Here is an 11,379-nt window from a genome sequence, read left to right as displayed (position 1 = left end):
CACCCCACTTTCCCCCCTGCTTCCCCTTTAGAGCTTTTGTTTCCAAAGCAATCACCCCAAAGCACAGGCAGGGAAGGCTCCGGGATGTGATGCGGGGCAGTGCTACCCAGCACAGCCAGCACCTGGGCACGTCAGCTCCAAACAGTCTGGTTTAATCCTTCCTGGGCTTCAGCCCAGACGCGGCACAGGTGAGGGACGGGCCTGGTGGGTGGCAGGAGGCCTTCCCCTTTCCTCCTGCACCTGCAAATCCACATGAGATGTCCAAAAAAACAGAAGGAGTTTGCACCATTCGGAACAGTGCTGGCAAACCAGGAAAATATGTCCCCAGCAGCTCCTCTGCCCAGCTGGGCACCGGCTCTCCGAGAGCCCTGGGAATAAATCCCACCTTGGGGCACCAGTGATGCTCCCCACGGAGTCATGACGCCTGATCCCTTGGGGGAAAGGCAGGGAGCATCCCTGCTAGCGGTCCAGGCAGGAGCAAGCCGTGAGCATCCTGATGCTTTCATGCCGGCCGGGCAGGAGGTCTGGCTGCCCCCGGGGAGGCTCCGCTGCCAGCACCAGCAACCTCAGAGCTCATCGCGGGCGGAGGAACGCAGGTAGCCCCCGCCGCCGCCCCGCGGGTCCCTCAGGGTCTTCTGCGAACCCGTCCAGCCCGTCTGCTTGGAGTCATCGTCCCAGATGGTGGAGGTCTCCGTGTCGCTCAGCCAGTTGCTGTCCCCGGCGTAGTGGGTGGGATAAACCAGGAGGGGGTGAGCCGAGAACACCAGCAGGTCCCGCGGGGCGAAGTGCCGCTTGTAGTCCTCGCTGGGGAGAGCGGGAGGAGAGGCTCTCATACAGAGCGGTGGAGAGAGCAGGGCTGGAAAAACCGTGCTGGGGAAGCCGCCGCGTGGGGAGGGACAGCGGGTAGCAGGGACGGGCACGGACACTGCGTCCTCAGAGAGGTCTGGGTGAGAGGGGGGCTCCTCGCAACTCCCCGTCCACATCCAGAGCACCATCCACCTTTCACACCCACACCCCTCCACTTTGATGTCCTGCTCTCCACTTTTCCCACCCCTTCTCCCCAGGGACACCCCCGATGCTCCCCCTGACCCCCAGCTGCCTCCCCCCCCTTCCAGCCACAGCCCCACCGCTGCCCCCAGCCCGGGATGCGGGGCAGGGAGGTGCCCCCGACGGGGCCGAGACCCCTGTGCGGGGCCAGCACCGTGCCCCAGCTCCGTCCCCGCCGCCGCCCCCCCGCGCTGGCAGAGGGCCATTTTCCAGCGGCCGGCGGCCAGGCGGCGGCTGGGGGGGGAATGAGCTCATGCTGCAGATGTTTTCCTCCAGCATGAGCAACACCGGGGGGAGGACGGGGGGGGGACGGTGACGACGGAGAAGAAAGACATGTTCCTGCGGCGGCACGGCCCCACGGCCCCCCCGGCACCCCCCTTGCTCCTTACTTGGGGTGCTTGTCGTACATGATGGGCAGGAACTCGTCCACCGGCAGCATTTTGGAGAGGGGCTCGGCGGCCAGCAGCTTCTGCGCCCCGCGGCGGGAGATGGCGTAGGCCAGTGTCCAGTACGAGTACCCGGCCACCACCAGGTTTCGGACACCCTCCACGGGCGCCTCGTCCTCTGCGTTCACCTGCTTCCTCCCCAGGTAGCTGCAGGGCGAGCGGTCAGAGCCAGCCCCGTGTGTCCCCCCCCCCCCAGCACCCCCCGGCACCTACATGAGGTCCCAGTCCTGCTGCGCCCCCTCCAGCTCCTCCATCAGGCGCCGCAGCCGTGCCGGGAAGGAGGCCTCGAAGCGCACGTCGTCCTCGAAGACCACCGAGCGCTCCAGCCCCCGGGACACGATCTGCAGGGAGGGCACAACACTGCAAACCTGCCCCAGCACCACACTGGGACATACTGGGCCATACTGGGCCCACTCACCCTCTCCCCTGTGACTCCGGAGAGCCGGTGCTGCACACAGGGTCCCCGCCCCGTGCTGGTGCCCCCCCGGCCCCGTACCTCCTTCCAGATGCTGTAATGGCTGAGGAAGCAGCCGACTTCACCCTTGGTCAGCGTGCGGCCAGAGAAGGGGTCGTAGTACTCCGGGAGCATGTCCACGCCCAGCACCTTGATGTCGCTGCTGTTGAGGGTGCTGCAAGGCGAGGGGTCGCGTTACCGAGGTGTCCCCCCCACGCAGCCCCCTCCCCAGGGTGACACCGGGGGGCTGGCAGAGGTGGCCCCGCACGGTCACCTCCCGTCCACGGCGTCCACCACCCGCGCGGCGATCTCCAGCTCTCGCAGGGACGCCAGCATCCGCTGGCGCCGGTCCGGCCGCCGCACCAGGTTGATGAGGAAGATCTGGGGAGGAAGAGGAGAGCCCCACCGGGGGGGGGGGACATCACTGTGGGGACAGCTTACCCAGCCACTGCAGGACAGGGGACGTGGGGCTCGGCTGAACACTGTGGTGGCGGTGGGGAGCAGCATGTGGTGAAGGAGGGATGGAGGGGAGGCACGGGGGGGCCTGCCGGGCACTTACCTCATCAAAACCCATTTTGGTGAGAGGCTTGGGGGGGACAGAAATGTGCATGGAGCGCTGCATGGGGGGGCCATCCACTGCCAAGAGATGGGAAATCTTTTTGATGGAGCCCGGACCCCTCTGGCAGGGACCCAGGGCCAACTGCCCCACCATGGGGACAGCACCAGGACCCCTCACCCTGAGCCAGGTGCAGGGGCCACCCTCGGGACCCCCCCCCCCCACAGCGCTCACCCATGGCCTCCAGCGTGAGATGCACAAAGTTGACGCGCTCGTCTTCCAGCGTCTGGTGGGCCTTCACCGGGACGTTGATGTAGCCGAAACGCTGCTGGTTGCACACGTGGACCTCGGCGCCTGCGGGACCGGGGAGGGTGAACACCACAGAGCCCGGCCCCCGGCCCCCCCTCACCCTCCCCAATCCCTCACCGGCCTCCTGGCAGGAGTAGGCAAAGACGATGATATCGTCGAAGGCCCAGGTGTAGTTGGGGTGAGGTGGGTAGAAGGCCAGCCGCGACGTCTCCTCCTTCCGCAGGTCGATCAGGAAGGTGGCGTACACCATGGGCACGGCGAAACAGCCCCGGCGCTGCCGGTTCTTGGTGGGGAAGTAGTCGGCCGTCCGGCGGTAGTAGCCCTGCGGCACAGCGCGGTGACGGCGACGGGGCGCAGGGCGCGCAGCGGGGCAGCCCCCCGGGGGTTTTGGGGGCGTACCTGGGGCGTTATCCCGCACCAGAAGTTGGAGTAGAAGGTCTGCGAGTCCAGCATGGGGGCCACCACCGACTTGTTCTGCGCGATGAGGAACTTGAGGGTCTGGTTGTTGGTCAGGATGCTGTCCGTGTCCACGAACTACGGGGCACAGCGCAGGGCCTGGAGGCGCGGGGACGCCCGCTCGGCCACGACTCCCACACCCCGTCGGCGGGGTGCCCCCCGCGCTCCTCCTGCCCTACCAGGATGTAATGCGCCCGCTGCTCCCGCGCGTAGCTCAGAGCCTCCTGCTTGAGCCTCATGACGTTTTCGTAGCGTTTGTCGCTCCAGTGCTTGGGGCCGAGCTCGTCGGGGTAGGCGCTGTGCGGGGGGAGGAAGGCGGGGGTTAACGGCGCCGGCTGGGAACGCACAAACTCGGTGCAGGCTCCGCGTGCCGGCCGGCTGAGTCAGCCCACGGCTGCTCCTGGCAGCCGCCCCGGGTCTGCGGCAGGAGCCCCGTGGGGATGGCGGGGCCGTGGAGCCCCACAAGCACGGGACAGGGCTGTGCCGCCGCTCGGAGCTGCCCCGAACCCGGCCGGGGAGGACGACGGAGCACCCTCCGCACAGGGCTCTGCCAGCACCCCGCATCCAAGGGAGGTGGAAGGAAATGGGGGAGGTTCAAGTCCCGGGGAGAGGCTGCGGGGTCTCTCGCAGCCTGGCCCCGTGCCTCCCAGCCTCACCTGGGCCCCTCCTCCTCCTTCCACACCACCGAGTGATAATCCTTGCCCGCCGCCGCCAGCCACTCACGCAGCATCGCCGTCGTGTTGTCTGAGTTGTGGTCCGTCGCGCACCTGGAGGGGGGGACGTCAGTCCCGCGGGGAAAAAACCCTCCCTGCACTATAAATACTGCCAGCCATAAATACTGCCAGCCCCGCGAGGCTGGGGCAGCGAAGGAGGGGAGCGGGGCTCGCTTGGAGAGGCACCGTGTAATTTGAAGGAACCAAAGCTGCGCTTGCAGGAGGAAGGCAAACGGGTAATTTCTTCCCTGACGCTGCCCCGCCAGCACGGGCTGTCCCACGGCTCTCGCTTGCCCTCAGACCCCGCTCTTGCAGCCCGACACCAGCTTTGCCTTTCCTGGCCCCGTGGCATCGGCTCCTTCCCCTCTGCACCCCGCTGCGCCCCACGGCTCCGGCAGCACGCCCTCCCCAAAGCTTGCCCCTCGCCACGCACAGACCCCGTCCCCACAACGATGCCCGGGGGGAACCCGCTGGGATGGGGCTGAGCCCCGCATCGCACCGGTGCCACCCCCATGCTCCTCGCCCCCCTGCAGAGACCCCGAGCTGCCCCCCAGGCCCTGGCACCGCAGGGACCCCGGGGACATGGGGGGAAGGCAGGGCCTGGCCCCCGCACGGCTCCAGTCGTGCCTGCCAGAGACATCGGGTCCGGGGAGGCTCCAGGGGGTGGCAGAGCGAAGGCGAGAGCCCCCCAGCTCCCCCCCAGCACAGCCTCCCCCCCCCCATAACCCCTCCCTGGCCAGCCCCTGCCTCGTCGCCCATAAAAGCAGCTGGGGGAAAGTTTCCAGCGAGCTCGGGCAAGCGGCGGCTGCGACAGAGCGGGGAAGGGAAGGGACGGGACAGGACAGGGGGCTCCTCTCCCACCCCACAGGCACGGTAAAAGGGGTTTGGGGGGGGTTGTGTATGGGGTGGGGGGGTCAGGGACAGGCTCAGTGGGGAGGGGGAGGCAGCGTCTGTCCCTGGTGATGTGGAGCGTCCCACCCAAGCCCAGGGTGCCCCTCCCTCGGCAGCCCCACGGCTCCGGGAGGGGGGCAATGGGGGTCTCTGCCCCTCGCTGCGGGCTGTGCCCCCCCCCCCCCCCCAGCCCCTGCCCGCTGGGTCCCCCAGCCGGGGCAGAGCCCCCCGCACAGCCCCAGCCCCTCTGGTTACCACCGGGGTCCCTGCTGCATGCCACAAACGGGGGGGGGGTCACTCCCCAGGTTCCCATCCCCAAATCTCTGCCCCCCAGGGGCTCCCACTCCTCCAGGATCCCGTTACCCTGTCCCTTATCCCCCCCACGGCTCCCATTCTCCCCACTCACCCCCCATTCCCCCTGCACCCCATTCCCCCCCCTGCACCCCCACATCCCCCAGAGCCCCCCCAATCCCCTAGAGCCCCCCCATTCCCCCTTTACTCCCCCAGACCCCCCCCTTCCCACCCACCTCCACCTCCCCGGAGACCCCCCCGCACCCATCACCCCCCCTTTCCCCCAAACCCCCCGCTCCCCCCAACCCCCCCCCTTTCCCCCCAGACCCCAAACTCCCCGGGGGGGGTCCCGGCGCCCCCCCCCTCACCACAGCGCGATGCTCCCCGCGGGGAAATCCAGGCGCTCCAGGGCGCCCAGGCAGTGCGGCAGCGAGTGCTGCGCGTTGCGGGCCAGCAGGGCGAGCACCACCCGGGGGGGCGAGGGGTCCGGGGGGGGCCCGGTGCCGGTGCCGGTCCCGGTGGAGGTGCCGGTGGCCAGGAGCAGGAGCAGGGCTCGCAGCAGCCCCATGGCGGAGCGGCGGCGGCGGGCGGGGAAGGGGCGGGCTCCGCGCCCGGGCTGGGACCCGCCGAGCTCCGCGCACCCCCCGCCCCCGGCCCGGCCCCTGCACGGACCCCCCCCCCCCACGGCCCGGAGCAGGAGGAGGAGGAGGAGGAGGAAGGGGGCTACAGGGCCAAGGGGGCGGCCAGGAGCTCTCCGCCACCCGGGGGGGGGGCTTTGTTATCTATCGTGGTTAAATAAAAGCCGGCATCAAAAAGCCCCCGCCCCCCCCCAAAGCCCCCCGGTGGGGTGAGAGCCAGACACGGGATGGCAGCCCCCAGGAGGTGCCCCCCGTGCCCCTTCACAGCCCCCCCGTGCCCCTTTGCACCCCCCTGTGCCCCTTTGCACCCCCCTGTGCCCCTTCGCACCCCCCCCGTGCCCCTTCGCACCCCCCCCCCGTGCCCCCCCCCCCCTCGGGTCCCGCTGCAGTGGGCAGGGGGCGAGGGGCTGGTGGCCGCAGGGGGTCCGTGGCTAGTGGCTAGTGGGGCTCGGCCACCCCTTGCCCATGCGTGGCCGGGGTGTTTGGTCCCACCGAGCCCCCCCAGGCCTCGCCCTGGGGCCTTTGCAACGTGTCCGAGCTGCTGGACTTTGGGACGTTTGGCCAAAAATTCCCTATAACCAACCACCGGCCCCATAAACACCGCCCGGTACCCGCAGCGAGCGCGGCCGGGGGGGAGGCCGTGCCCCGGGGGGAAAGCAGCCACCCCAGCGGTGCTGGGCACCCCTCGGCACGGTGCCCCCAGTGCTCCCAGTGCCCCCAGTGCCGGGAGGGGGCCGGGGGCGCGTTGCCAAACCTGCAGGCCCACCCCGCAGCCCCGCCGGGCGTCCGCTCCCTGCTCCTCCGTCCCGCTCGGCTCCTGGCACCTCCGAAACGCGGCCGGGAGGGCGAAGCTGTCCCACGGCACCTGCAACAAGGACAGGGGAGAAAATGAGCCGGGGAGGCACTGGGGGCACCCCACAACGGGCGGCGGGGGAGCAAACCCGCCTTTACACCCCAGCTCAGGCAAGCATTTTGGGGACGGGGTCGCTCACGGAGCCCCCCGGGCGCTTCGCAGCGACGCGGGGGGGCTGCGGGACCCCCAAATCCCCGCCGCACAGCGGGGTGCTCCCCGCAGCGGGGTCCCGGGCAGGATGAGGCCCCGGCAGCCGCCGGCACCCGGCTCCAGCCCGCGGCCGCTGCTGCCACCTCCCGGCCCCGCGGGGCGGCACCGGGACAGCCCCGGCCGGGGGGGGGCCGCGGGGACCGGGGGAGGGTTGGGGGGGGGGGGGGGGGGGGGACGGGGGGTCGAGCCCGCAGCCTGAGGCCCCGCAGCCCTGAACGCCTGCGGCCCCGCACCGCTGCTGTCCTGCAGCCTCTCGCCCCCACAGCCCTGCGTCCTTGGGGCCCTGCAGCCTCACGCGCCTGCATCCTGACATCCCTGCACCCCCTTACTCCTGCACCCCCTTACTCCTGCACCCCTGGATCCATTTATTCCTGCATCCCTCTACTCCTGCATCCCTGCGTGCCTCCATCCCTACATGCCTTTACTCCTGCGCCCTTCCACCCCTACATCCTTCCACGCCCACATCCCTGTACCCCTTTACTCCTGCACCCCTCCACCCCTACATCCCTGGATCCCTGTATTCCTGCACCCCTTCACCCCCACATCCCTACATCCCTTTACTCCTGCACCCCCCAGGGGTCGCAGACAGCCCTGCCCTGCCCTCAGCATCCTGCAGGGACAGACGGATCGCAGCTCCAGCAGCAAACAGGCTGTGGGGAGCCCTGGTTCCCTGAAAGGCCGGGTGCTGGCAGCGGTTAACCCACAAAATACCCCGTGTGCTCGGCCCCTGCTGTCCCCTCGGCGAGCAGAGGAAGGGGGTACTGGTGCTGCGCCCTGACCTGGGGAAACTGAGGCACGGAGCGGTGCGGCAAGGAGCACCCGGCTAGCAGAGATGGGACGGGACTGGCACAGGAGCAGCACACCCTGCATCGCTTGGGGTCACTGCTGTTCGTGCACCTTAAACGACATCACCCTCAGAGCCCCGAGGCGCTGATGACACCTTACAGTTTGTGCTAAGCAGTGAAAAAGAAAAAAAAAATAAAAAAGAAAAGAAAGCCGTGAAGGAGCATGGGGAGAAGGGGGAAGCGGAGGCTACCTGCCGTTGTGCCTGCAGGCTGCTCAGGGTGCCAGCCCACCCGGCTCGCTGCGTCTCAGCACCTCCATCAGGGGTGGCACAGGGGGGCGGCAGGTCCCCAGGGGGCCCTGTGCACCAGTGGCAGTACCTGCAACACAGAGCCAACATCAGACCCAAAAGCATCCTGCCCCAAAAAGCCCCTTCCCATCATGCCTGGTCATTATTAAAGTCCCGATTTTACCCGGTTAGGCCTGTAAGATCTCTTTTATTTTTTTTTTCCCCACTCCCCCAGCCGGGCTGATTCGGTGCAGCTGGGTCCTGCAACCAGAGCGGGACCGGGGCCAGCCCAGCGCCTCCTCCACCTGCCCAAATCCCCCACCTGGCTGCCGATCAAGCCCTGCACCCCCTTGCCCCAGCCCTGGACCCCCAGACCCTGGACCCCCCCTGCTCCAGCTGCTGCCGGTGCTGGGCCCCAGGACCCCCCAGGATGGGTGCTGAGCCCCCTCACCTCCTTCCTGCGCAATGAAGTTTCTGTCAGTGTGTTTTCTTTCTTTTCTTTTTTTTTTTTTCACAGGGAAAAGTTGCTTTTGGACCCAGGGCTGAGGTTTTTGGCCATCTCCAGCCTCCTGTCTCCACCCCTTCCTTGACATTTTCGACGTTTTTCAGTAAAGCCTTTGAGAAGTTCCAGGTTCCTCAAACGTCACGTTCTCCTGGTTTAAAAGGCTCGGATTTGGTTGCAGGAAATTAATAAATATCTATATATATCCAGAAATAATGCGTGTCTGTGTGGCCAGGGGGTTAGTAGAAGTCCCCCAGCCTCCAACAATCCCTTTAAAAACTTATTTCTTAGGAAGAACTCCCCCTGTGGCCCCGCTCCGCGGTGTCCCCGGGTGCCCCGGCCACCAGCGCAGCCTCGGGGCCCCCTCCCTCGCCGTGCCACTGCCCGAGTGACTCCATCCCCTAAAAACCCACTGCCCTGGCCCGCTCAGCCCTGCAGCCCCAGCTGGGGAAACTGAGGCAGGGATCGGGCCCGGCTCCCCTTGCCCCGTGCCCGCCCGCCCCGCAGCACCGCGGTGCTGTGCCAGCTCTTCTCGCCGCCCTCCAGCTGCTCGCTGCATCAGGAGGCCGGGGCTGGCCCCGCAGCCGGGCTCCGCTCCCAGCTCTCTGCTAAACCCATCGCCGGGCGCCGCTCGGATTTCCTCCCCACCAGGCCGCTCCCCCGGAGCAGGCAAAAATACCACAAACAAGCCCAGCGCCTCAAAATCCTCCCGTGTCCCTCCTGGAAAAACCCCGGGGGATTTGGGGCCACCCAAGGAATGCCCCGTGAGAGGAGAGGGAGGCTGCTCCGGCCACCTGGGGCAGCATCCCCGTGCTGGATGGAGGATCCGGGGGGATTTTTACTGGGGATGGGGCAGAAAATCACCGCTGAGCCCCTGGATGCCACCCCTTGCCGGCTGGGAGGTGCTGGGGGTGCTTTTGGGGGCTGCAAGCAGTGGGGAGGGGAAGCCTCGCCCAGGGCCCCGTTGCCCCTTGCTGGGCTCAGGGATGCTCTGCTCCATGGGCACGGCCGTGCTGCAGCCTCCCAGCAACCAGGCTCCAACCCCATGGGTGGCACTGGGTGCTCAGCCCCAAAACAGCACCGCTCAGGCTGGCCCCCATCAGCGGTGCCAGGCCAGCATCCTCCCGAAGGGGACCCAGCAGGGGCACTGGGACACCTCTGAGCAAGGGGGGACTGAGGCTGGGAGCTGGGAGGATGCCACCAGCGCATCTCCTGGTTCCCAGCCCCGACCCCAGGCTGTCCCGGCCCCACTGGGCAGGATGCGGCCGTGCCAGCACCCCGGGGCACCCCGGCAGGGCGCGCTGCTCCGTCCCCTGCTGCGCCCTCTCGGAGGGACATTGGGGTGCCCCGGCTGGCACCGACGGGACGGGTCCCCCCACGACGCGCTGACCCGTGCGCTGCCGTCCCCTCCGTCCCCTCCCTCCTCTCCCACCCACCAGGACTTTGGGTCGGGCCCCGTCCCAGCCCGGGCAGCTGTGACCGAAAACAAAGCTGTCCCCGCACAATGCCCTTCTGTCCGTTCCCAGATGCTGACCGCTGGGGTGGACAGCGGCCGGGCTGGAGGCATTGAAGGGCCGTGCCAGGCCCCTGCTGGCAGGGGACAATGTTGGCAGTGATGGAGAGTAGGTATTTCAAAAGGTTTTGTTTTCGGCTGACCCGCGGAGCCAGCGTGACCCCGCAGCCCCCCACCCACCCGTGCTCCTCCGTCCCAATAGAAACCGGCCACATTCCTGACCTCGGGGGGGAAAAGTTTAAAAACTCCTAGCGAGGAGACAATACCGGTGTCATGGCATTGATTTAGGAGGGACTCTTTCCATCACAAAGGCGAGACAAAGGCGCTCGGCGCTGGGAAAGGGGCTTCAGCTCCCGGCTCAGGAGCGGGGCCGCGGCATTGTGCCTGGGGAGCCGGCCTCGCCGCGGGGCGGGCGGCCAGCGGGGCCCGCCGGGTGCCACCAGGTGCCACCAGCCTCCCCACCCCAACCCCGCGGCCACCCCAGGGACCAGGGGCTGGTGCCTTCGCGGGTGTCACCGTCACGGGGCAGGAGGGAGCGTGGGGTGGCCAGGCCCTGTTTTTGTCCATGCGGCAGCACGAGGACAGCCAGTGGCCTCCCCAGCGAGAAATCCCCACTCGGGGGCACCCGGGGGTGATGGCTGAGCAGCCGTCCCCTTCCTGGGGGTGCAAGCCCCAAAATCCCGAGCTCCCCCCACCCTGCGGGTCAGACGGGCCGAGTTCCCACTTGGCTCTGCTGGGGACAGCTCCGGGGATGAGGGACGGTGCGGGATGAGCGGCCGCTCTGTGCACCGCTCAAAGGGGGCTTTGTGCACCCCGGGGTGCGCGGAGCAGCCGGCACCCAGCACCGCCCGCCACCACCAGCACCTCGCAGCCCTCCCCGGCACCAGGTCAGGGCCCCCCCACACCCCATCCAACCCCTCCTCCACCAGCCCTGGCAGCTCAGCCCCAAACCATGGCAAACCCCCCCCCCAAAAAAAGCCTCGAAACTGCTTGAGAAGGAGCCCGACTTACGGTGTCCTCTGCCGCAGAGCTCAGCCCACGTCTCCGGACAGCTTCCCAGTGCCGAAGGGCTCTGAGGCTGCACTGAGAGGGTTGTTGGTTTTTTTTTTTTTTTTAAACAGGAGAAATATTTTTCTCCCGGTGCTGGACGGCTCTTCCGAAGCAAAAGCTGGAACCAAGTTCATTGGCTTTCCTCGCTCGCTGTCCTTGCCCTAATTTTTTTTTTCCTGGCAGCCCGCGGGAGGAAGGGAGCTGGCAAGGTGATGCTTTTTAGGAAGAGGGGGACTGCTGGCGAAAGAGGCTTTCGCCGCTCGGGGAGCCCGGGAACACTTGGCATCTCACCCGCTCTCCCGAGGGGAGCCGGGGGCAGGCGGCGGGCGGGCGGCGGGGAGGCTCGTGCCGCGGGAGGCTCGCCACCGCGCCGAGGCA

General features: G+C 68.0%; 1 protein-coding gene across 3 annotated transcripts; it reads right to left on the bottom strand.

The window, feature by feature from the left end:
- Positions 1 to 136: 136 nt before the first annotated feature.
- CERCAM (cerebral endothelial cell adhesion molecule) lies at positions 137 to 8,528 on the bottom strand. Of its 3 annotated transcripts, XM_080562462.1 has the most exons (14): positions 8,388 to 8,528; positions 7,901 to 8,027; positions 6,556 to 6,666; positions 3,925 to 4,035; positions 3,448 to 3,565; positions 3,212 to 3,346; positions 2,930 to 3,134; positions 2,738 to 2,857; positions 2,507 to 2,583; positions 2,222 to 2,328; positions 1,990 to 2,122; positions 1,707 to 1,834; positions 1,437 to 1,640; positions 137 to 804 (listed from the first exon to the last, which is right to left on the bottom strand). In XM_080562462.1, the coding sequence occupies exons 4-14, from the start codon at positions 3,996 to 3,998 to the stop codon at positions 567 to 569; spliced, it is 1,539 nt and encodes a 512-aa protein (XP_080418588.1). In that variant the 5' UTR covers positions 3,999 to 4,035; positions 6,556 to 6,666; positions 7,901 to 8,027; positions 8,388 to 8,528; the 3' UTR covers positions 137 to 566. The 3 variants fall into 3 exon arrangements, with proteins under 3 accessions (XP_080418588.1, XP_080418589.1, XP_080418587.1); XM_080562463.1 differs by lacking the exons at positions 7,901 to 8,027; positions 8,388 to 8,528 and adding an exon at positions 6,747 to 6,889; XM_080562461.1 differs by lacking the exons at positions 6,556 to 6,666; positions 7,901 to 8,027; positions 8,388 to 8,528 and adding an exon at positions 5,532 to 5,812.
- Positions 8,529 to 11,379: the final 2,851 nt, after the last annotated feature.

The sequence above is a fragment of the Anser brachyrhynchus genome, assembly GCF_964034855.1.
Source record: "Anser brachyrhynchus genome assembly, chromosome: 19".
NCBI lineage: Eukaryota > Metazoa > Chordata > Aves > Anseriformes > Anatidae > Anser > Anser brachyrhynchus.
Note: the sequence above shows the minus strand (reverse complement) of the source record. Positions and strands in the feature narration are given on the sequence as shown.

Bases quoted from the DNA above. Each gene is read 5' to 3' on its own strand.
- CERCAM (XM_080562461.1), bottom strand. From the start codon at position 5,731: ATGGGGCTGCTGCGAGCCCTGCTCCTGCTCCTGGCCACCGGCACCTCC. The intron at 2,329-2,506 runs GTAAGTGCCCGG...CTTCCTCCCCAG, and splicing joins CCAAAATGGGTTTTGATGAG to ATCTTCCTCATCAACCTGGT. The intron at 1,641-1,706 runs GTAGGTGCCGGG...CTCGCCCTGCAG, and splicing joins CAGCAGGACTGGGACCTCAT to CTACCTGGGGAGGAAGCAGG.